This window comes from Lotus japonicus, chromosome 6, assembly GCF_012489685.1.
Source record: "Lotus japonicus ecotype B-129 chromosome 6, LjGifu_v1.2".
NCBI classification, from domain to species: domain Eukaryota; kingdom Viridiplantae; phylum Streptophyta; class Magnoliopsida; order Fabales; family Fabaceae; genus Lotus; species Lotus japonicus.
Window position 1 is genome coordinate 46,838,553 of NC_080046.1, and position 24,489 is coordinate 46,863,041.

The 24,489-nt window shown below is 37.9% G+C and overlaps 1 protein-coding gene, 1 long non-coding RNA gene and 1 pseudogene across 2 annotated transcripts; all 3 read right to left on the bottom strand.

The window, feature by feature from the left end:
• Nucleotides 1-6,553: 6,553 nt before the first annotated feature.
• LOC130725427 (uncharacterized) lies at nucleotides 6,554-10,972 on the bottom strand (annotated as a pseudogene).
• A 5,243-nt stretch (nucleotides 10,973-16,215) lies between these two features.
• LOC130724335 (uncharacterized) lies at nucleotides 16,216-19,273 on the bottom strand. The gene is made up of 4 exons (XR_009014482.1): nucleotides 19,132-19,273; nucleotides 18,055-18,154; nucleotides 16,807-17,059; nucleotides 16,216-16,521 (listed from the first exon to the last, which is right to left on the bottom strand). It is a non-coding gene; the product is annotated as an uncharacterized LOC130724335 (long non-coding RNA).
• Nucleotides 19,274-21,305: 2,032 nt separating this feature from the next.
• Nucleotides 21,306-22,292, bottom strand: LOC130725428 (uncharacterized). Its single transcript, XM_057576656.1, has one exon. The coding sequence runs from the start codon at nucleotides 22,290-22,292 to the stop codon at nucleotides 21,306-21,308; it is 987 nt and encodes a 328-aa protein (XP_057432639.1).
• Between the last annotated feature and the right edge of the window lie 2,197 nt (nucleotides 22,293-24,489).

The following is a 24,489-nucleotide window of genomic DNA, read 5'->3' on the forward strand; positions in this document are numbered from 1 at the left end:
TTCTGCTTTTTGCCTATAAATACAGTGCATATTCAGAATTCATATACACAATCATATCCTCTGTTTTTCAGAAAACACTTCGCTTACATTTCGAGTTTTCATTAGTCTTGTGCAAATCGAAGCAAGGCTGATTATCCTGGGTATTCTTGCATCCAAACTCTAAGACGAATTCAGAGAGTGCTTGAAATACTTTAAGGAAAGTGATTTCATCACGATCAAGCCTATTCATTTACAACAATCTTAAAGTATATTCAAATGGCCACTGATGCTTCTGTCTCCAGTATCAAAGTCATGAACCAGGATCTTGTCAAACTTGATCGCTTCGATGGAACGAATTTCACTCGCTGGCAAGACAAGATGATTTTTCTCCTGACTGCACTGAAGATATATTATGTGTTAGACCCTGATCTAACACCAATTGTTGAACCAAAAGATGATGATTCTGATGAACTTAAGATCGAAAGAAAGAAGCGCAAAGAGGATGAGTTGCTATGTCGTGGACATATTCTGAACACTCTCTCCGACCGCCTCTATGATCTGTACACAGGCACTCAGTCCGCAGTGGAAATATGGAAAGCATTGGAATTCAAATTCAAGGCTGAGGAAGAAGGTACTAAAAAGTTCTTAATATCTAAATATTTCGATTTCAAAATGTTGGATACAAAACCTATTCTGCAATAAGTGCACGAGTTACAGGTTCTCGTAAATAAGATAAAGGCAGTAAAAATAGACATCCCAGAAGCCTTTCAAGTTGGTGCAATCATTGCAAAATTGCCACCTTCTTGGAATGGTTACAGGAAGAAACTACTGCACAATTCTGAAGACTTCTCATTGGAGAAAATTCAGAAACACCTTCGAATCGAGGAGGAATCGAAGGTCAGAGACAAGGCTGAGTCTTCTGGTTTCTCTAAGGCAAATGTTGTGACTGCAAAAGGCAAGAAAAAATATGATGGCAAACAGCAACATCTTGGACCAAGGAAAGAACATAATAAGTTCAAAAACAACAATGGAACAAAAGGTCCAAATGGTGGATGCTATGTTTGCGGAAAGCCTGGCCACTTTGCTAGAGACTGCAGACAAAACAAGGCTAAAAAGGAAGTGAATGCTGTCCAACATGATGATGAAATAATCGCTACTGTAAGCGAAGTTATGACTGTAAAGGGTAAAGTCCCAGGGTGGTGGTATGATACATGTGCCTCTGTTCATGTATCATATGACAAAGCATCGTTCAAGACTTACTCTGAATCAACTGATGATCAAGAAGTGCAGATGGGAAATGAAGTTCGATCAAAGGTTGTCGGAACTGGAACTGTCGAACTCAATTTCACTTCCGGAAAGAAAGTTACTCTTGTTAATGTGCTGCATGTTCTAGAGATGAGTAGGAACCTTGTTAGTGGGGACTTGTTGGGAAAACCAGGAATCAAATCTGTGTATGAATCTGGGAAACTTATATTAACTCGGAATGGGGTATTTGTAGGAAAAGGATATTCCGCTGAGGGAATGATCAAATTATGTACTATTGACAACATTATTAATAAAGTTTCCAATTCTGCTTATATGATTGATTCTGTTTCCTTATGGCATTCTAGATTAGCACATATTGGTATTAGTACTATGAATAGACTAAATAAATCCAAATTAATCTCATGTAACATTCATGATTTTGAAAAATGCGAAATATGTGATAAATCTAAAATGATCAAGAAACCTTTCAAAAGTGTTGAAAGAAAATCTAATGTACTTGATCTTGTACATTCTGACTTATGTGAATTTAATGACATGCTAACCCGTGGGGGAAATAGATATTTCATAACATTCATAGACGATTGTTTTAGGTACACTCATGTTTACCTATTGAAGCATAAAGATGATGCTTTCAGTGCCTTTAAATCATACAAAGCAGAAGTAGAAAATCAATTAAATAAAACTATCAAAGTTTTAAGAAGTGATAAGGGTGGAGAATATTTCTCTACAGAATTCGATTCTTTTTGTGAAGAACATGGCATTATACATGAATGTTCTGCACCGCGTACACCACAACAAAATGGTCTCGCTGAAAGAAAGAATCGAACCTATCAAGAAATGATAAACTGCATGCTAATGCATTCTGAATTATCATTTAATTTATGGGGCGAGGCACTTTTATCCGCATGTCATATTATGAACCGAATACCCCTAAAAATGACCGGAATATCTCCATACGAAATATAGAAGGGTAGATCACCCAATATCGGTTATTTTAGAGTGTGGGGGTGCGTAGCATATTACAAAAATATGGATCCAAAGAGAACAAAATTGGGTCCCCGTGGAATTAGATGTGCGTTCATCGGATATGCCACAAACAATAAGGCATATAGACTTCTAAATTTTGAGTCTAATGTCATAGTCGAATCCAAAGATGTGGAATTCTTTGAAAATCTTATAATAAAGAATAAAGACTATGAAACGCACACTAATGAGGTATCTCGAGATATAGATTCTCAAGAAGTTGTAGAAATACAACCTGAACCTAGAAAAAGTAAGAGAATTAGAAAGACTAAAAACTTAGGTTTAGTTGAAATCGATTCTCAACTCATTTCCTTTTACCTTGTTGAAGGTAATTGTAAGAATGATGTGCATAAAATTCCTATTATTCTACAATTAGAGGATGATCCTAAAACGTATAAGGAAGCCATGACTTTAAGGGATTCCTCTTTTTGGAAAGATGCAATCCGAGATGAAATGGATTCAATCTTGTCTAATCAAACCTGGGAACTAGTTGATCTTCCAAAAGGTTCAAGACCTATTGGATGCAAATGGGTGTTTAGAAAAAAGTTTCATACTGATGGAACATTAAATACCTATAAGGTTAGACTAGTCGCCAAAGGATTTAGACAAAAAGAAGGTATTGATTACTTTGACACATATGCGTCAGTTGCAAGAACAACCACAATTAGAGTATTGTTTGCATTAGCCTCAATAAATGATCTTGCAGTACATCAGATGAATGTTAAAACTGCATTTTTAAATGGAGATCTAGATGAGGAAATTTACATGGAACAACCAGAGGGTTACGTACTTCCTGGAAATGAATAGAAAGTGTGCAAACTAGTAAAATCTCTATATGGTCTAAAATAGGCGCCAAAACAATGGCATCAGAAATTTGACTCGGTCATAATTTCAAATGGATTCATTCCAAATTCTTGCGACAAATGTCTATACACAAAGGTGCAGAACGATACTGCAATATTTCTTTGTCTTTATGTGGATGATATGTTGATCATGAGCAATACCATGGATGGAATCCTAGAAACAAAGGATTTTCTGAAGTCCTCTTTCAAGATGAAAGATCTTGGACAAGTTGATACCATTTTAGGTATCAAAGTTAAAAGAAATAGTGGGGCTTATGAACTTAGTCAAACTCATTACATTGAGAAAATGTTAGATAAATTCAAACACCTACGATTTAAGGAAGTAAATACTCCCTTTGATCCTAGCATCAAACTTGAAAAGAATAAAGGAAGAGTTGTGGCCCAGTTGGAATATGCAAGCGCTATTGGATGTCTAATGTATCTAATGCAATGCACCAGACCCGACATTGCATTCTCTGTTGGTAAGATGAGTAGATACACTAGCAATCCAAATGGTGAGCATTGGAAGGCAGTTACAAGGATATTTGGTTATTTTTCAAAAAACAAAGATCTTGGACTTCATTATGATAGGTTTCCAGCAATACTAGAAGGATATACCGATGCTAGTTGGATATCGAGTGCTGGAGATCATAAATCCACCACTGGGTGGATATTCACATTGGCTGGAGGGGCAATTTCTTGGAAGAGCAAGAAACAGACGTGTATTACCCTCTCCACCATGGAATCAGAATTCGTGGCTCTAGCTTCTGCAGGACAAGAAGCTGAATGGCTAAGAGATCTCCTATTGGAAATTCCATTGGCTAAAGAAAATGTTTCAAAAGTGTTGATACATTGTGATAGCCAAGCCACCCTAGCCAGAGCATACAGTGAAGTATATAATGGGAAATCTAGACACATAGGTCTGAGACATTCTCTCGTGAGAAAGATGATTAAAGATGGAATTATCTCACTGACTTATATACGAACAAAATATAATCTAGCAGATCCTTTTACTAAGTCACTGTCCAGAGACTTAGTAAAGAATACCTCGAGAGGTATGGGATTAAAACTCCTTGAGTAAGAGTTCCAACAACGGTAGCAACCCAATCTGAAGTTAAGAAAACCTTAACCTAAGATTCAATGGGTAACAACAAATCGTTGATTTGGATGACAATGCAACATTAAGAAACAATGTTGACTATTAGATATTCAGGGTTGAGTATCAATATACTCTTAATGAACTTCATGATCGAAATATGTTGTTTTGCGAAAATTACATACGATATGAACTTCACCTATATGAATTTCGAGATAGTGCCATCTCAAATGAGGGTTGGAGTTTCTCTCATAAAAATTCACGAAAAACAGGAAAGCACATGGCCATAAAAAGTGCTAGGCGAGGAAAATGTAGGCGAAGGATCACAAACGAGTGTGTATATTTTTTATGCCGGTATGATCATTAGGAATATAGGTTCAAAGCACAGCTACCTAATATTCCGATTATACTCTGCACAATATTTACTAAGGTTTAGTTCAAATCGAAAGATACTAAACTGTATTAACACTCAGGTGTTTCTATTTTTGGAATTGGCATTGTCATTTATGTAACAAGTGGGGGATTGTTGTAATAATTACTCAAGTAGTAATAATTACATAGTGTTCCAAAATGACAAGTGTGTTGATTTTGCATTGAATGGATTTGAAACAAGTCTCACATAGAAAGTGGAGCAACTTTTCAAAGCATTTATATATCATTAAATGTCAACCATTCAACAAAGGGACAAAGAGAGGATATAGTGCCACATGTGCATAGTTTGGTGGTCCCAAACTTTTATGTCACATGTTCAACTCACACCAACCCTCGTCGGTGCCGCCACCGGCGTGGGCGTGGCGTAGAGGCGCTAGTGGCGGCTTGTAGACGGCACGACACTTGAGCACGACGCATCGACGGCGACGGCAACGCGGTTGCCGAACGTCCGTTTGTTTTGCTCGTTTTTGAATTCGGATTTTTGCAACTAGTGGTAACAGACACATCTGTTGGTAACAGATACAATTTATGAAGGGTCGCAACCTTATACATTGTTCTGTTTTTGCCTATAAATACAGTGCATATTCAGAATTCATATACACAATCATATCCTCTGTTTTTCAGAAAACACTTCGCTTACATTTCGAGTTTTCATTAGTCTTGTGCAAACTCGAAGCAAGGCTGATTATCCTGGGTATTCTTGCATCCAAACTCTAAGACGAATTCAGACAGTGCTTGAAATACTTTAAGGAAAGTGATTTCATCACGATCAAGCCTATTCATTTACAACATTATCTCTCCTCATTTATTGTACTGACAAGGGCATTTGTTGTAAAAACATCATTTAATACTCTCTTGAAATGCTAAGTGAACAGTTAAATAGGAACAAACAAATTTCTTCAAAGTGGACAGTTAAATAAGAACGGAGGGAGTATATCATATGAGGACTTTTGGGCCACATCAGTGTAATGCCTAGAAGTCTAATTATGAGCCATGTTTAGGGTTTATGTCTATCTTGTAACCCTCATGTTCGCTTGACCTAATACAAAAAGCGGCTAAGCCTTAAGGAATTCCTACTTCTACTTGGGCTCCGACTTGGTTAGCTTCATTGTTTACTCCAACGTGAATAAAAGTCTTCACTTCACTCATATTTAATTTATGTTATACTTCAACTTATACTTGAATTTCTAACATAAGAAACTCGGCTATAAGAAATGATGGATGTTTTATAAAAATAACATTTACACCAACTCATCTCAACTTTTTTTTAAATAAAATAAAAATCTCATTTTTTTCGCCTTACATTACTAGAAAAGTAAATTGCACAGAGATATATGCAACACCCATGTTTTGTACAACTAGACTAATGTCAAATTCTTATAACAATAATAGTCTTCATTCTTGATTTCTAATTTGGTACTTTTGTTATTTGCATTACAACTACCCAGCTTCATGGTCTCAATTACATGATTCCAGGATCGTGTACAGACATTTTGGGGCCTTAAGCGAAAATGTTAAAGAGACCTTTTTTTTAGAGAATTTTTAAGAAACTTAACATAAAATATTAATTTTTATATTAATCTTCTAGCTTTGTTAGTTAATTTAAAAAAATGATATATTAGTCTAACTTCCTTTTTTAGTTGGCTAATATTTAGGAAATACATAATTCTGATTTTTTTATACTTTAGTTGTTTAAAATTTATTAATGGTTAGTAGCTATTTTTTTTTTTGGGGCCTAAGTATTTTTTTTGGGGCCTTAAGCTGTAGCTTATTTATTTCCACACTATCCACAGCCCTGCATGATTCAAATTGTTTTATGCACACTATAGTGCGGATACAATTGCCTCTGATCAGAAGTTTTGACTAGTAACCTCCCATCTTTCAGGTAATGCTTCTTTGATGTTATGAATGTTGTTCAAGGCTGACCATGGTCAGTCCCAGGCACCAAATCTGAGCGTCCCACCTGCCACCAGTAAGTTAGCTTGCATTAAACCAAGCATAAAATTATCAAGTCATTGAATTTCTTAAATTTCCTGATAAGATACAACCTCCCAAACCATTGATTCAGGATCGTTAACTAAAAAATCATTATATCAACAGCTATTAGCAGCGAAACCGCAGTGGACCCCTTAAAAAATATTATGTAGCTTACAATAACTGTGTGGAGTCCAGCAGCTTTTCCGCTTGCAATATGTCTAGCATCGTTGTCAAAAAATAGCTGCAGATGATGGAATAAATAAATAAAAGCTATAGTGTATGGTTGAAAAATAGCTGCAGATGATGGTAATCTTCCATGGACATAAGAAGAATGATAGTCATCATTGTAAAAATCATAGCTAATGGCCTGAAAGGAAAGACTTAATCTTACTGATACTATATTATTGATGATGAATATATAAGTGTTTTCACTAGAAAATAATTAATGAAGATAAAACTGAGAATAGTGCCAATATTTTTTTGTACCTTTAGTCCTGCCATAGTTTGTCCCATATTCCATGTACAAATCCAAGTTCATCTTATGTACTTCACTTGCTTTGATATGCAAGTGTTTTAACATAAACTCTGTTAATTAGATAGGTTAACTAGAGTGCTTCTTTTAATTTGCATATTATCTGAACACAAGGATAACTAGAGTGCTTCTTTTATTATGCAGTTATAGTGCATATTTTGAAATTTTTCTATAGTTGATTTTAAAGTCAAAATCAATTATGAAAATAATAACCTGAGGTAGCTTCTGCATGTAAGAATTGATTTTGAGAAAGAAAAAAAAGAATCCAAGCAATGGATAGCTTTTATTGATTTCTACAGCTAGGGATCCAATGATCCAATGTTATATTTAGCTGAGAGAGAAAAAGAAGCTAATTCATACCTTCTATGTTTTTAGCACATACCGAATTCAGACCTAAGCTCAAATGCTCAATGGATAGAGAGTGTCATCCAAATCTGTGGAAAACATTGGAGCTAGAAATAAATAGCACCCCTCTTTTCCTCTTTAAAATTGAAACAGAACTTGTAAACACATGAAGGGAAAAAAGAGGGAAGCAAGAGTAAGAATAGGGAAGAAATGGTGTAAGTCATGTTTTGACTTGTATCGGCACAAATGCAAATGAACGCTAGCACGCACATAGAAAATGCAGAAGAATGAATCCGCATCTCGGGCAATCCCATTTCCACCTATCGAAGGCCCTTCCACCGTTCAAAGCTTTCCTCCACGAAGACTGTCCTCTTTTTCTCGGGTTCGAATCCATCTCGCGACAAGACCTTTTTTGGGTCATATAATGGAGTTTGTCCAGGTTCTGTTAAGAAAATGGGGCTAACGACTTTGAAAGAATGAGTAAAGAAGCGATCGGAGTTGTCAGGATGCCACCCTACCACCGACTAGACCAATGGAGTCTGATGTCAAAGCATCTAGACCGGGCAAGCACGGGAGCAACCAAAGACAGTTCCTCGTCTCAGTATCCTGAAACCAAGGCCTCCCGAACCTAACCAACAAAAGGCCTTTGAAAAGTGAATGAAACTTTTCTTATGCATTAGGATGATATTCCATTGACATAAGAATCCAATTCGCAGACATGATAAGTGCCAAATGTACTTAATCTTCATATCATTTTTGGGCACTTATCTAGGTTAGAAATGTGAAATAGTTATCAAATTTACCCTCAATTGTGAAGATATAGTTTACTAGAGGTTCTTGTTGAATTTAAGTGTTAATTATCAAATTTTGATGTAGGAATGACTTGGGAATGAAGATTTGCTTGAAAGATGCTTGAATCATAAGAAAACATCAAAGAATAGTGCTTGGAAAGCTTAAAGTTTGCTCAAGCGATCTTAAAACAGAAGATTTTGATTTCTTGGCTAAGAAGTTTGCTCAAACCAGCTTAAAACAGAAGATTTTCATTTATTGGCTCAGAGGTAGGGGTGGAAATAGGCCAGGCAGCTCGTCAGGGGCCTATGGCTCGGCTCGTTTGAGGCTCGGCCCGGCTTGACTCGTTTACTAAAAAGGCCAGGCTTAGGCTTTTTAAAAGACTTGTTTAACTAAAAAGGCCAGGCCCAAACAATTTAAAAAGCCTATTTTGCCAGATAGGCCGACCTACTTATATATTATATTATAAATAATATAAATATAATATAATTATATATATTTTTTTAAAAATTGATGCATACTTTAGTATAAAAGAAAACCCTAAGTCCATGCCCTAACCTAGACTAGAAACGTTCCAGACATATTCAGCATAGCATATCCTCAGCCGCACAGGACTTAGGCTGCAGCCAGTCGCCACTGTTGATCTGCCGCTGCCAAGTCCACCTCTCTTGCAATGATATAGGTTTAGTTTTTGAAATGCAATGATACAATTTTTTTTATTTGAAAAGAAAGTGCAATGACATATAAAATGCTTATTAGCCCGCCAGCCTAATGACCTTCTTTTGATAAAATTGTATATTAAGTTAGGCTTTTAAGAAGGCTTGTAGGCCAGGTCAGGCCTTAGAAAAGGCCAGGCCAAGCCATAAAATTTGGCCTATTGATAGGCCACAGGCCAGGCTTGGGCCACCAAAAGAGAATGCAGGCCAGGCCTAGGCCACGCAAAGCTTGGCTCGGCTCGGCCTATTTCCACCCCTACTCAGAGGTTCGCTCAAGCGGACCTTACACAAGGAGGAAAGTGAATTTTTGTTGTGTTGGTCGCTTGAGCGAACTTGAGCGGTTGAAAGGCGGTTTATAATTCCTTCAGTGTGAAGAAAAAGTTCACTTGAGCGAACTATGGACCGCTTGAGCGAACAAAACTGTTATAAAAGGAACATACCTGCATTTTTTTACAGGTAGAGCGGAAAATTAAGGAAATAGAAGACAAAACTCATAGAACTGAGGAGAAGAAGATAGTTTTGGACCGCTTTGATCATCCATCGAGGTGGGAACGCTCGGCGGACATCACAGATCGTCATCAACTTCTTGTTTCTCTTTGTAAGCCTTAAAGCATCCATGGAAATGGATTGTTAAACTTTTTTGTTGGATTTGGATGTAGCCTTTAACTATGATGTGTTTCTCTTGATTTCTGTATGAAAATATCGTTTCTATTACAGGATTCAATGATTTTCTCTTGTTCTTAATGTTATTTTTAGTTGCGCACCTAGAACATATCGCTTGATTCGGCGTAAGAGCGAAACCTACAACGTTTAGAGTCTGACCTAGAGTTAATCATCTAGTAATCCTAATGTCTAGGAATGGAATTAGGCGTTGCTAGTCACTGAAACACCTAAGCTTAAAGATAACTTAACTTTACTATGCCTGTGAGGAATCAATGTTTAGGAAAGAAAGTTATAGATATCCACTCATGTGAGGAATCAATGAAGTAGGGTATAAATGATGTAGATGAATCATGGATAGGGATGAATTTGGATATAGAATCATAGGACACTAGTAGTTAAACGGTGAACTCCAAGTCCAACGGTTTTCTCTCTTGATATCTATCCTTTTTATTCTCGCTTTGTTTAATTTACATTAGCATTTAATCACTAAAATCATCAACCTTTTGAAAATTCATTGCTTGAGTAATTTCACTAGAGAACGACATTTGTATTAGCAATTCCCTGTGGATACGAAAAAAACTCTATGTTATACTACAATTGAATCTTAAAGATTTTAAAAGTAGTATCGGTGTAGAAAAATATCTCAACAAGACACTTTCACATAACATTGATCCCATAATCTTACATTCTTCAAACTATACTCCTAAAACTTAATTGGGATAAAGAACAGTAAATTCAAATACAACCATTGAACCAAGAAATAGTAGTGTACTAATTGAGTTGTAGAAAGCATACCCAAAAGCAAGCAATCATACATTAACCCTAAACTCCTGTGAGAACCAGCCATCTGAAGTTCTTCTCTGCAAAATGTTCGAAGAATTGTTAATAAAAAATTGTAAAACGATAGACAAGCTACATATGTAAGTACTCTTTTTCGAAAGCAGAATTATATTGATGAGGAAATAATCAAATGATGTACAACCCTCCTCAAAAGGGATCAAAAAGTCAATAAAACAAAAATAACCAAGCCAAAAGAAGAAGATAACCCCAAAGCCAAAAATGCACCATAGAGGCAAGAAAGCTCTAAGAGCCACTAGACAAACCCCAAGGCACACAACATCACCGCACAAAAACACATCCTCCCACTTTAACCCTAAGAGGACCCACTCGCCATGATCTGAGAATCAATCTGGGAGAGGGCTATAGAATCTGAGCAAACATACTCCATGCCCAATCGCTTCCCTATCAATAGTGCACTCCGTGCTTTGGTCAAGATGTCATAAGGTTCTGACAACTCTGCCAGTAGCACCATTAGCTCTCACTCGATTGACTCCGATTGGAATTTTATTGGGCTATTGAGACAACATAAAATAGAATGTAGGATTGTAAGCACCATTGAAGCTTAGAGAATAAGCAGAAATTAATAGAGATTGAAACTTAGAGAGAGAGAGAGAAAAAACTGATTTAAAGAAGTAATTCTTGTTATTCTTTCTTTCTAAATGAACAAGCAGCAATGGTAGCTTTATATAGAAAACTGCAATTTTTATGTCAATAATATTATGTACTTTACGTTCAAAAATATTATGTACTTTTATAAAGAAACTTTTTTTATTCTTAATTCGGTCTCCTTAATATTTATAGATTTTTTATTATTTATTTCAACCCACAATGAAAAACATCTTGGATACGCCCCATCAAGGCATTATTAATCATCAATGTGAACCACGTCAAGTCACTTAAATAAAATGACTACAACTTTGACCTGTTCGATTCACATGTAATTTTTAATGGGTGGGGTGGGTAGCTCACTTGGTGAGCTCAGGGAATGAAGGGTATCGAATGGTGAAGGATCAGGGTTCAAACCCTGGTGAAAGAACTAATTTACTAACATTACTAACAGCTAACATTTGCCTATAAAGAAACGTGTAATTTTCAATTGACATAGTTTTAATACTTATTATTATTAAGTATTTGTTTAAATCTTAAAATAATGTAATTCAAATTTAATTATTAGAAAGAAAAAATAAATTATAGTTGTAAGTCGTGTTGATGACTACGTGTAGGGGTGTAATCGGATCAGATTCGTTCGGATTTAGGGTTTTTAAACGTCTGAACCAATCGATCATGTTCGGTTTGGATTGGTTCGGATTTCCTGATTTTTGCTTCTAAATCCGAACCAAACCAACCTGATCCCAATTGGATTGGTTTGGATCGGATGGTCAGATTTGGAATACAAAAATATTATTTAAAAATTTGCACGAAAATTATTCTAAAAACGTGAAAATATATAATAAAAAAATATAGAAAAATCCAACATTTCCAAAAAAACAAAACATTCGATAATGACTTAATCCATATAATCCAAATAAAACCAACACATCCAATAAAAGCATAAATAAGTATGTAATAGACAGGAGTGTTTGGGCTGAATGTAAAAACTAATTCTAAATTCATTGGGTTGGTTCGGATTGATCGGTTTTTCAATTTCCAAATCTCCCGAACATATGGTAATCGGATGCAGTAAGAAAAATCCGAACCGAACCGATGATCCAATCCAACTCACTATAATGTGTTCGGTTTGAATTGGATTTGCGGATCGGACCGTATCCACTTACACTTCTAACTATGTGGGTGGATCAATATGCATACACATTATCATTTAATTGGTGAAGGGGACCCAAACATATGCACTTAAAAAAAAATAGGGATGTATTTTAAAGAAAAAAAATAAGCGACCAAAACAGTGGCGGAACTATCAGAGAACTTTTTTGGGGGACCAAAATAAAATATAACACATAAAAATTGCTTTTGCTTATTGGGCAGGCTTGAGAGCCAATTACAATACATAAATTAAAATATTGTTATTTTTTAAAAGGAAAACATTCTCATTAACAATACATATATTTACATATAACAAAAAAGTAAAGATGAATAAAACTAGTTTATGTACATAAGTTATAATTAATAATTTTTGGATTCTTTTTTCGATACATCAGAAAACTAACAAAAGAACATAAACTAGCTAAAACCCAACAAATCTCTCATTAAGAGAGTCTCTAGATCATAGCAAGGCGAATCCATAACGTGAATCCCTGTTGTTGTGCTCGCATTCCTGGCTATGTGACCTGCAACCTTATTGCAATCCCTATGGATACCCTTGAGAGCTACCTGCCAATTCCTCCCCAGCAGGCTACATATATGTTGGACAGCATGCACAAGCCTCACCACCTCTGGCCTATGAATAGCATCGATAAGGTCCCTGCAATCAACCTCACATATTAACTGTCTAAACCCCCGGACCCAGGCCAATTCCAAACCGTCACGGAGTGCCATCGCCTCCGCCTCAAAAGCATTGCCCCCTGACTCGCGTTTCTGTACCCTAACAACCACGAGCCCTTCTCATCACGAAACACCCCTCAAGAACCCATCACCTTCTGCTGCTCATTATAACTTCCATCACAATTAAGTTTTATACAGCCCCTTGGAGGAACTTCCCACCGCGCACTCATCCAACCCATCCTATCATCCAAGCTGCCTTGCCCCTGCACCCTTCTGAGCTCATCAATCTCATGACAAATTCTCCTCCAAGCCTCATCGATGGTCCAAGGATTGGAATCCAAGATCATATTGTTACGCCATTTTCACGTTCCCCAAAGGCAAGCCAGAAATTGAACACCATTCCCACTCGGGCTTAATCATGAATCCAATTCCAAGCATCATCCCGCTAGAAATTCCTCCACCTAACAGCTCCCAAACAACTCCAAATTTCCTTAGAGTGGGGACAGTCCCTCAGGCAGTGCAAGGGACTTTCCACCGGAGCTGAACCCCTACCACAAGCTGGGGAAACCGCAAGGTTACACTTCCACCTATTCTCATTTGTTTGGAGCTCATCTTGGAGAACAAGCCAAAGGAACGTTTTTATTTTTTCTGGAGCTCGAAGCTTCCAGAGCCAACTCCACCTCCTCCCATCCCTAACACGCAGACTCTCGTCATTAAGCCAAGTATACGCGTCTTTAACAGTGTAATAGCCTGTCTGACTTTCCATCCAACTCCAACCATCATCCCCACCATTAGTTATATGCGGCTCAATTTGATTGAGGTCCTGAAGACGATCAGCAGGCACTGCCGTATACAAACAGTTCAAGTTCCAATTTCCATTCTGAACAAGGTCCCCCATCGTGACAGCAGTATCATGAATATGGACAAACGAGACTTGCTTGGCTAACAACCCTGTACCACTCCAGTTCGTATACCAGAATCTGCTTTGGTCATTACCCAGTCTAAACCGGAAACCTTCTCGTAACCCATCACACGCTCGAAGAATACCTTTCCAGGCTGAAGAAGCTGACAGATTGGCTTGAGCCTCCATTATAGAATCTTCTTTCAAGTAGTTATGGGACATGACTTTGACCCAAAGCTTCTCAAGGCTATCCAACATACTCCAAACTGATTTTCCTAGCAGAGCCAGATTAGTCATCCTCATGTCTCTCACTCCCAACCCCCCATGTTCTTTATCCTCAGTCACTGTGCTCCAATTAACAAGATGTCAAACTCTCCTTAAAGTACCTTTGGAGCAAAGGAACCTGCGCATGACTTGGGGCAGTCGATTCAGAACCCCTTTAGGAAACCAGAAAACCTGCATAAGGTATGTTGGTATCGAAGCCATAACAGACTTGACCAAACACGCCCTACCCACCACATTATGCATGCTAGTTTTCCGTGAAGATAGCCTTGTCTGAATATTATCCATAATAAAACTGAAATCAATAGTTTTTAAGCTCATCCCCTTCAACGAGAAGCCAAGATATTTACCCAGCTCTGTCACAAACGGTATAGGAGCAATACTATTAATCTCATCTCTGACTTCCGGGCACACTCCTTTAGATGTAATAGCCTTGGACTTTGTCAAGTTCACCTTCAACCCGGAGCTAGCACAAAATATCCTTAAAACATCAACCACTAAGTTCACTTGTGGGATCGTGGCTGAGCAGAATAACAACACATCATCAGCGAAGAATAAGTGGGAAATTGGAGGACCTCCAAGTGAAACCCTAACCGGCTTCCGATGACCATTATTTACTAACTCCTGGATATGCACTCACAAACGCTCCATGACAAGAACAAACAAATAGGGGGAGATAGGATCTCCCTTCCCGGAGAGAAGGGGGCAATCTAACATCGTTCCAAAGCAGGGAGATTTTAGAGGAACTTACACAACACATAATCAACTCAATAATATTTGCAGGAAATTGGCAAAGCTCCAAGGTTTCTTTGAGGAATTCCTAAGACACGTTGTCATACGCTTTCTCCAAATCTATCTTGAAGGCTAAACACCCTTGTCTAGATGACGATTTACTCATATTATGAATAACTTCTTGAGCCACAAACGCATTATCCATCGTTCCTCTTCCAGGGAGGAAACTATTTTGCATGGGGCCAACCAAGTGGTTAAGGAAAGGTCGCACTCTATTAACAAGGACCTTAGTTATCAATTTATATGTCACACTGCATACGCTAATTGGTCGGAACTCCTTCATAGTAGATGGATGGTCCACTTTAGGGATCAAAGCCACCATAGTTTCCATGAGTTTAGCATCCACCTTTCCATTACTGAACGTCGTCTTGACCAAGGTCATCACCCACATGGTCCCAAAATCTTTTATAGAAGAATGGTTGGAACCCATCCTCTCCAGGGGCTGTAAAATATTTCATCGCCATTAACGCTCCTTGAACCACTTCCTTCTCCACCGTCATGGCCAGAACTTCTTGGGCCGCCACTGATAACTGAGGGAAAACAACATGGGGAAAATCTATCATGCTAGTACCAGGAGCAGCTGCAAAGAGGGATTGAAAATAATTCTGGACTTCATTACTCAAGACAGAAGCGTCCTCACACCACTCCCCATTCGAAAGCTTAAGTCTGTGAATGCGTTTTCTTTTACCCCTTATAACAGCTTGGGCATGAAAGTAGGATGTATTCCTATCTCCCAATCGAACTCTATTATCCCTCGCCTTTTGATACCAAAGCATTTCTTCTTGCTTCAAGACATTACGATATTCTTTCTGCAGTTCCATTTCAAACTGTACCATATCTGACGTAACTCTTCTGCTCAGCTATCGTTGTACACATTTCAACCTACACTACCAGAAAACAGTCATTTAGCGACGGACCAAATCGGTCGCTAAATGGGCTAAATCGGTCGCTAAATGTTGCGACCGATTTAGCGACCGATTTAGCGACCGATATAGCGACGGACTTGTAGCAACCGATGTAGCGACGAAATTTAGCGACTGAATTAGCGACTGAATTTAGCGACTGCATTAGCAACGGAATTTAGCGACTGCATTAGTGACGGAATTTAGCGACTGCATTAGAGACGGAATTTAGCGACGGAATTTAGCGACGGAATTAGCGACGGTTTCAGCTATAATATAGCGACGGAATTAGCGACAGATTTAAAAAGTTAGTGATGAGTTCAGTGACGGTAATAAATATAAAATTAACAAAAATAATCAGTTTTGTGACAGATTTTTTTAGTGTTAAAAATATGAATATAACCATAATCATCATTGAATCATCACAAAACACACAATCTTAACATATCCACCTAAATTCATCACTGAATCATCACAAAAAGTATACCATGAACTACTTAAACTAGTCTAGTAGATTACTATTACATTAAACATAGTCTATTACATTAAATATAGAAACAAAGCTTGACAAAGTTTTCATGGAAAAGCACCAAGATCCTCCTCATTCTCTGACTCATCAGTTTCTAACTCCTCTTGATTTGGGGTTGGCATTGGTAGTTGTTGCATCCTTTCTTCCATCATTCATACTCTCATCCACCAAAAAACCTGTAAACACAAGCATAGTTTAGAGGAAAGAGAACTTATCCCATCATTGAAGACTATATGCATGGTTCCCTATTTTTCCTTTTAACCAAACTCACTAAGTTAGTGCTTATTAAAATATTTACTTTATGTATTAGAACCAATGAGAATCTGAGATATTACAAACTTACAAAAAAGCAAGAAAATGAAATAACATGAATGTTCAATCCAAGTCCCCAACTAACTGCAAGTTTTATTTGATAAGCAAAGATGATATAATACACTTGAGCCTAAAATTAATAAACCCACCCTAACTGCATCAGTAACAAGCCCCCAAAAGTATCTGCCACCAACAGAAGCAAACATAGTCTTTGGACATGAGAGCACAATAGAATTATACGTGTTTCACTGCTGCAACTTAATACCCAGCCCATGATGTAATCCAATATAGTTAACCAGGTTCAATTCCCATGACAGAAAAGAAAAAAAGAAACTCATCAAGCTGCCACACAAATAGTTAACCAAACATAGCCCCTCCAAGGATAGCAATCAGGCCCTGAAACTACAAAGTGATTGGCATAAGCAGTGAATTTTGTGATTATCAGCTTTAATGTTTGTAGTGGTGGGCTGTGTTGTGCAGTTTATGTTTAATTCTATAGCCACAATCATTCTTAGCCTGCTTCATACCAAATTACAAAATACCAAGCACCGACATAAGTAATCCAACAACAAAGATATATTTAAGAGAGAAAAGCACAAATTGCTCGTGATCATATGCAACATTAAAATTTAATAAGCAACCTCATCAGCTCATCAATCACAAGTGAAAAAGGTTGGACACTAATCTTTACAAAATAGTCTCAAATAAATTGAGTATAAGACAATTACAGGCTTTAATACTTTCTTTGATAAAACTCAAGTCATCAAGAGCTATCATAAACAAATACTTGTAGTTGTAGGGTGTTCAAGCAGAACCAAAATACAATCCTCAAGCCGCCTAACCATTCTTTTTATTAATTTCACCTGGAACCTTGCAAGAAGAAAATGTAATTATGATTTCAAACTTTAGATATTGCAAGTAGCAATAATCGAATGATATGTTATAATGAATCATTATAGCTTCCTGCTTAGTTTGATATTAATGATGATCACAACCATCATAGCATAGCACATGATGTGGTTTGGAACACGCCCAAGCTGCCCATTTAGAAGGCTATATAAAATGACCAAGGACAGTACCCAAGTACACAAAATTCAACTTAAAGCATGTAATGATAATGAAGCAGATTATCAAACATTTTTAGGATTAGGATTAGAGATCAGTTCACCAGTCACAACAAATTAAAGAAAAGTGAAACTATTGTTTGGTATATTGACCTGAGAGAAGGGGCAAAAACCAGACCAGAAAGACAAAAGATTAAACTCTGGTGAAGACATGAGTAGCTAAAGATAGTTCTAAAGACGACGGGGTGCCCGCATAATATTGCAGCCCAGAAAAAATAAAATTCAGACTCAGACATGCCTGATACACCCATCTGCAAGTAGATTATTACCTACCTAAGAAACAAGCTAAAGCCATGCCAACCATGCCACCTCCAACGATAGCAATATCATATTCTGGAATGCTTTTGCTTATACTCTGCTTCTTCCCATGCTCCTACACAATTTCCAGACCATAAATTATGCAATTCTCATTGGCAAATCATTAACTTTCAGCACAAGTTGTTATTATAATACAAAAATACACAAAAACAAAAAAAAAAGAGTATGTGAGAAGTGATGATAATGGACAAAGATTATGAAGAAGATAAGGTACCAGTGATATTAATCACAATCACCACTTCAATCAATATGACAAAAATAAAGTACAGGAAGAAAAATCAGAAGTAAAATCTATGTTACAAACCTATATAAAAAAGTGGAGAAAAGAAGGCCATGTCACATACTTTTCCCTTTACTTTTCTGGTCAGTATTAACCCGAGTTTGTTATTCAGGATAGGGAGGGCAGGTTGCTAAACTAAATAATGATTCAGTTATGTGTTAGCCCATAGAATTTAATGATCAGGGGAGTGAGGGTTAGTTGACCAATTTAATAATAACCGTGATATGTGTTAAATTGCTAATCCATAAAGCAGCTACCATGGGAGTAAAGGCAATTGCCCAACTTAATAATGATTCTGGTATGTGTTAAGTTAACCCATAGAGACACTTACTTCCTGGTGTGACGTTGAGATGCACAAATTTGGTGTTTAGTTTTGGTTTGCGGTTGATTTTGCCTTAGTTGTACCTTGACACACTAAGGCAAAATTGATGCGAAATAAATTTGAAACCAGAAACTATTTGATACACTTTGTACCTCTTGTTGAGAGACAATTTCCAACTAAAAGTCAAGTCTTATACAAGCAGTGTCAATCAAATCAAGAGGTGTTCTTCACTAGTTTTCTTATGTTGAATTTCTCCCCAACAAAACATGGTGATTGAATGAAAAGAAAGGCAAGTTATAACAAGAAGACCCCAGTCACAGAAATAGAAAAATAGCAAGAATTATGTATCAGTTCAAGTTACAGATCAACACTTCAAGTCACAGAGTTTCCAAGCACAAGAGTGGATTTGTAAGAAATAGGATTTACTTACATCATCGAATCCCTCATCCTCATCCTCCTCGACCTTTTCCTCTTTCTATTCGTGACTTGTAAGAGAAGAGAGTGAGCGAGAGGCAGGATGCGAGAGTAAAGAGAGCCAAAAAGTAAACTCATACCAAGATGAAGAGGAGCCCTAATGATGGAGGTTCGCGCGGTGTAGAGAAGAGAGTGAGCGAAAGAGAGTTGAGAAGCACAACACAGGGTCTGATTTGGTACATTGACACTGAGTTTTGATAAAATTAGGGTTACGTTTTACTAATACATATACATAATAAACGCTAACACATCTAAGGAAGCTAAATAGCTCAACTGGCAAATCTTGGCTATTATAGCTGTAGCTGTGGATCTTGGGTTCGAATCCAAGGCATTACATTTTTTCAAATGATACTTTGTGTATTATATTTATTATACTTTTTAGCGACGGAAACGCCGATCGCTAATTTAGCCGTCGCTAAATCAGTCGCTAATAGCGACGGATATATCATTCGCTAAATATTCAGTTGCTAATACCGTCGCTACTTTGTTTATTATTTTTGCTATACTTTTTAGCGACGGTAGTGTCGGTCGCTAATATAACCGTTGCTAATTCAGTCACTAATAGCGACGGATTGTTCGGTCGCTAACACAATCTGTCGCTAATTCAGTCGCTACATCTTTTTATTATTTTTATTCTACAAATTTAGCGACAAAAATGTCCGTCGTTAAATAATCAGTCGCTAAATCGGTCGCTAATATGTCAAACTTGAAGTATGACCAAAATATCAAGGATTCCGTCGCAAACTCGGTCGCTATTAGTGACCGAAATATTTCGGTCGCTAAATCCGTCGCTAAACAGCGATTTTCTGGTAGTGCTAGCCTCCACCCTCTGTTTACGCGATTAATATCTCAAAAAACGTTAGAATTGAAGGCCATGGAGTCAGCACGAACTCTCTGCAAGTTTATTGTTATGTCTCCATCTCCAGTGCGCCACACATTCTCCATCAGAGTCTTATAATCCGGGTGATCTGCCCACGAGGCTATGAGTTTGAAAGGCCTAGGGCCCTGACCACGACCCAGCTCCACAGTGTACCATCAAGGGAGTGTGATCCGAATGGATACGGCTAAGGACTTCCACAAAGCAGTCAGGGAAAGTCATTCTCCAATCGACGTCACCAACCGCACGATCAAGGCGCTTAGACAGTATGATCCTATTGTTGAGCTTACGGAACCATGTATAAGTACCTCCACTTGCACCAAGATCCATCAGGCGACACACATTCATTACTTTACCAAACTTGGCAGCTCGGGACCGATATAAATCACCTCCCCTGACTTCAGAAGGGAGCAGTACCTCGTTGAAATCACTCAGGAGGAGCCAAGGCTGGAAAGTTCTACCTCGGACCACATTCAAATGATGCTAGAGACCTTCACGAATCACCGGGTTTGGGGAAGCATACACAGCAGAACAGGTCCAAGAGAAATTGTCTCTCTAGAGCTCAAAGGAGACGACCTGAGCATGCTGTTTTACAAGCCTGCTATTAAACTGGATGACATCACTTTTCAACACCCAAATACCTCCTCGAAATCCTACAGCCTCTTGAAGGAAAAGCGCTTGAAATCCTACTGAGTTCCAAAAATGCCGCACCCTAGCAAATTGACACCTGGGCTCCAAAAAGACGATAATGTCAGGATTTCTTTGTCGGATTAAGTCCTTCATATACAGCCTACCCACATCATTGATAACACCCCGCACATTCCAAGACACTATCTTAAACTCTTCAAATCCAATCATTAAAATAAAGAATTGAGGTCGGGAAGTATTCCCCTTGCCAAGGAGGGCAAATATTCTCCACTCAGACTGTATTGGTATTGTTTTCTACAGGCCTGCTTGAGCCTTCCAGATTCAACTGCCACTCTAGTTGGTGGCTTTTAGTTCTCTCCATATAGTTTTCATAATTGACGTCAGCATCCAGAGTTTTTTGAGCGCCAAACACGAAGTGATCAAAATGTGGGTTAGGTTTAGGAGGCTTGGTAGTTGTGGGCCCCAGTTTCATCTCTTTTAGCTTGAGATTCCCCACCGTACTCTCCTAGTCATCACCTCGAGCACATCGCTTTTTATTGAGCGTGGGCCCACTTGTCTTGCCAGTAATAAATCTGGCCTCACCAATAGCTCCTGGATTAAAGGAATTAGTTACGGTTGCCCCCCCCCCCCGCAACTTTGTCAACAAGTTTCTTCTTTGTTTTCATTACCCCATCATTGGCATTTAAGCCTTTGCACGCTTTTCCCTTGACAACGACCGTTTGAGTTTCTCCTGTTCTCTTTCCTCCCGGATTCCCAACTCTTGATTTCCGTTTGGAAACCGTCATCCAATCCCTAAATACTTCTTCTGGAATCTGGACAGGTGGCATCGCTTTTAGGGGGATTTTCAAATTAGCATTAACTACCCTAGGTTCTGATTCCGTAACCGCTCCACCAATCTCGTTGGTTTCCAGGTTTGTCGCAGTTTCCATTTCCATATCCTCGTTACCACTTTGCATCGGCGACCCTTCCGTCGGTGGATCTGGTGATGAGCTCTCAGGTGGGGTACTTTCCGTCGCGGACGCCAAATTCTCCGGCGATGCCATAGTAGATTCCCCACCCCCACCTTCTTTAAGTTGGGATTTCAGTACCACACTTGCTGGCTTGATGCACTCTCTACTCCTATGCCCATAGCATCCACACTTAGTACAGATGATGTGCAGGCCTTCGTACTCGATGTTATACCAAAAGTCTTCAATCATGATCTTACCAAAGATTGGCTTGGTCAAATCTAGCTCCACACATATTCTTGCAAAACGGCCTCGGTCCCCTTGTAAGGTATTGATGTCCACCCTGATTGGTGTACCTATCACTTGGGTGACTAACATGAGGAAGCTTTCATCATAGAATGCAACGTTTAGGCCTGGTATCCGAATCCATGCTAGGGTTCTATCTACCTTTGCAGCTGGTGATACGAACGCATGATTCCACATCGAGACCGCTATGTAGTGATCAAAAATCCTCCAAGGCCCCCCTCCAATCACTTTATCTCTATCCTCCTTTATGTCGAACTTTACCATGAAGAATCCATTTCCCACATCCAGGAGCTCAAAGTCCCCATCAAGCCTCCACACACCCGCTAGCTTCATTTTCATCGTACGATATCCCAGCTTTTCCCCCCAGTAGACACACCACCAAGGCCTCCTTCCATGGCGCACACATGTCCTCAATGACTCCCTTGTCCACCACGATCCGTGGAAGCATTTTCTCTTCATCCAAGAATTCCACTCTCATATTTCCCTCCTTGAACAAGTCAGTACGCTCCTTGGGGGGTGGTGCTTTCCCCCCTCACATAAGTTTATCTCGAAATGACATACGCGGTTGTTCTCCTAATTCATCTGGCGGTTTCTTTACCCCCTGGTTGCCATCTTTGTCCGAAGGAGAAAACCCTTCCACATCCATAGCTGCCATCAAACTCTTTGCACACCCTTAATAATCTTTGGATTCTTGATATATTTTCGTTTGGAAACTAATTAATTTACTTTTCGTTTAATACTAAGCATAAATAACAATTGACAGATGGACACAACTTCTCCCTTCAGTCTCGTTTAATAAACTATCACCATCTATTTCAAAAAAAAAAAAAACTTTCACCATAATAATCCTTACTCGTTTTTTTTTAAGTGACATAATTTTTACCAATACTTAATCATTACTTGTTTAATAAGCTTTCATGATAAACTAACCATACTTTTTACCTTTAATTAACATTGTTATAATTATTTTCATAAATCTTTCAAAATCAATGGTAATTAAGTCCATAAAAAAAATGATTAGAAGTGTCAATGAAAAAATGTGGGAGTTAAATTCAAAAATTAGTGTTAAGTCCAAGATTTGAACTATGGACTTACTTGAAAGTAGGAAGTGCCTTTTCCACTAGGACAGAACACTAGTTTAGACTTATAATGTCGATGTTTTATATATAACGAATTATCAACACAAAAAATTTCTTATAAGTACTTATATTTTTCAAGAGGTTTGAGGGGCCAAGGCCCCCTCCTCTGCGCTCAAGTAGTTCCGCCCCTGGACCAAAACCAATAATTCACTATTTTGTAGGGTGTAATTGATATGGGTGGATGTGTCAATTTTACGTGTTTTTCAATATCATTTTACGCACTTACTTGACATGTATGCGTGCATTATTGATAATTTTCACCCTCAAGGGAGTTAATTTAATAAATACTCAATTTTAGTATAGAAATGGTGTAAATATTATTTTTTTCACATTTAATCTTTTATTTAATAGGCCTATTTTTTATGGTAGGTGAAAATCTATGAAGATCTCATGCCACAAGATGTCAAAAGTCAAGAAATAAAGAATTTCGCTTAAGCTAAATGTATTCTCGCTTCAGCGAAATTATATGGTCGTGAGAATCAATTCTGGAAGACCATTTCACTTAAGCCGAATTCTGGCTCTCGCTTAAGCGAAATTCATTAGAAGAGAAGGAGAGTGAACCCTCTCGCTTAAGTGAGACTTATCCTTGATTCCACTTACCCACCTTTTTAACCGTTTCTTTGGACCCTTTCAATTTTTGCTCATGTCATGTGCCTTCCTAGACCTTGTATTGGACTATTGGCTATTGAACTTCACTTTTGGCTTGGGCTTCTCCCTTGTACTAAAAAAGAAACCTCAATCTATTTTTTTTTTTCTTGTCCAAGTAAATTAAAAGAGAACGCGCGCTATTTAATTATTACGCAAAGTTATTAGACGAAACTGATCACGAATCACACATACTTACATGTTTGAGTGTAACTCGATAGGTTGAGAGTTGAGACCATAAATGGTGATAAGATACTACTATTTATATTCTTTCGTCGGTTTCAACTAATAACTTTTTCTTAATTACTACAAGTAGTCATTTCCCAAATTAAATATCTTAAATAAGGTTGATATACCAACTCCTCTCTGTTTCAAAAAAGACAAATACCAACTCCTATCATCTTCCATTCTCTTTATTTTCCTGAGCCATATTGCTTCTCATCGCGGCGAACGATCCTAGAACACTAACTCCATATTGAGGTTACCAATGGCAAGCCTAATATCTCAAATTAATGAACCTGCATATGATATGAGGTAGATGTTGAATGTTGAAGGTGAATGAAATTGAAAACCACCATAACATATGATATGAGGCAGATATCGATCACATTGAAAGGTGGTAATTAATAATCACTATATCAGGAAAATACTGAATGCTGAAGGCAACAACTTCCAAACCTCAGTCTTATCATGTTTTTTTTAGTTCTATCTTATTTTAAATAGTAAATATTTATATTTCCAATTTGATTCTT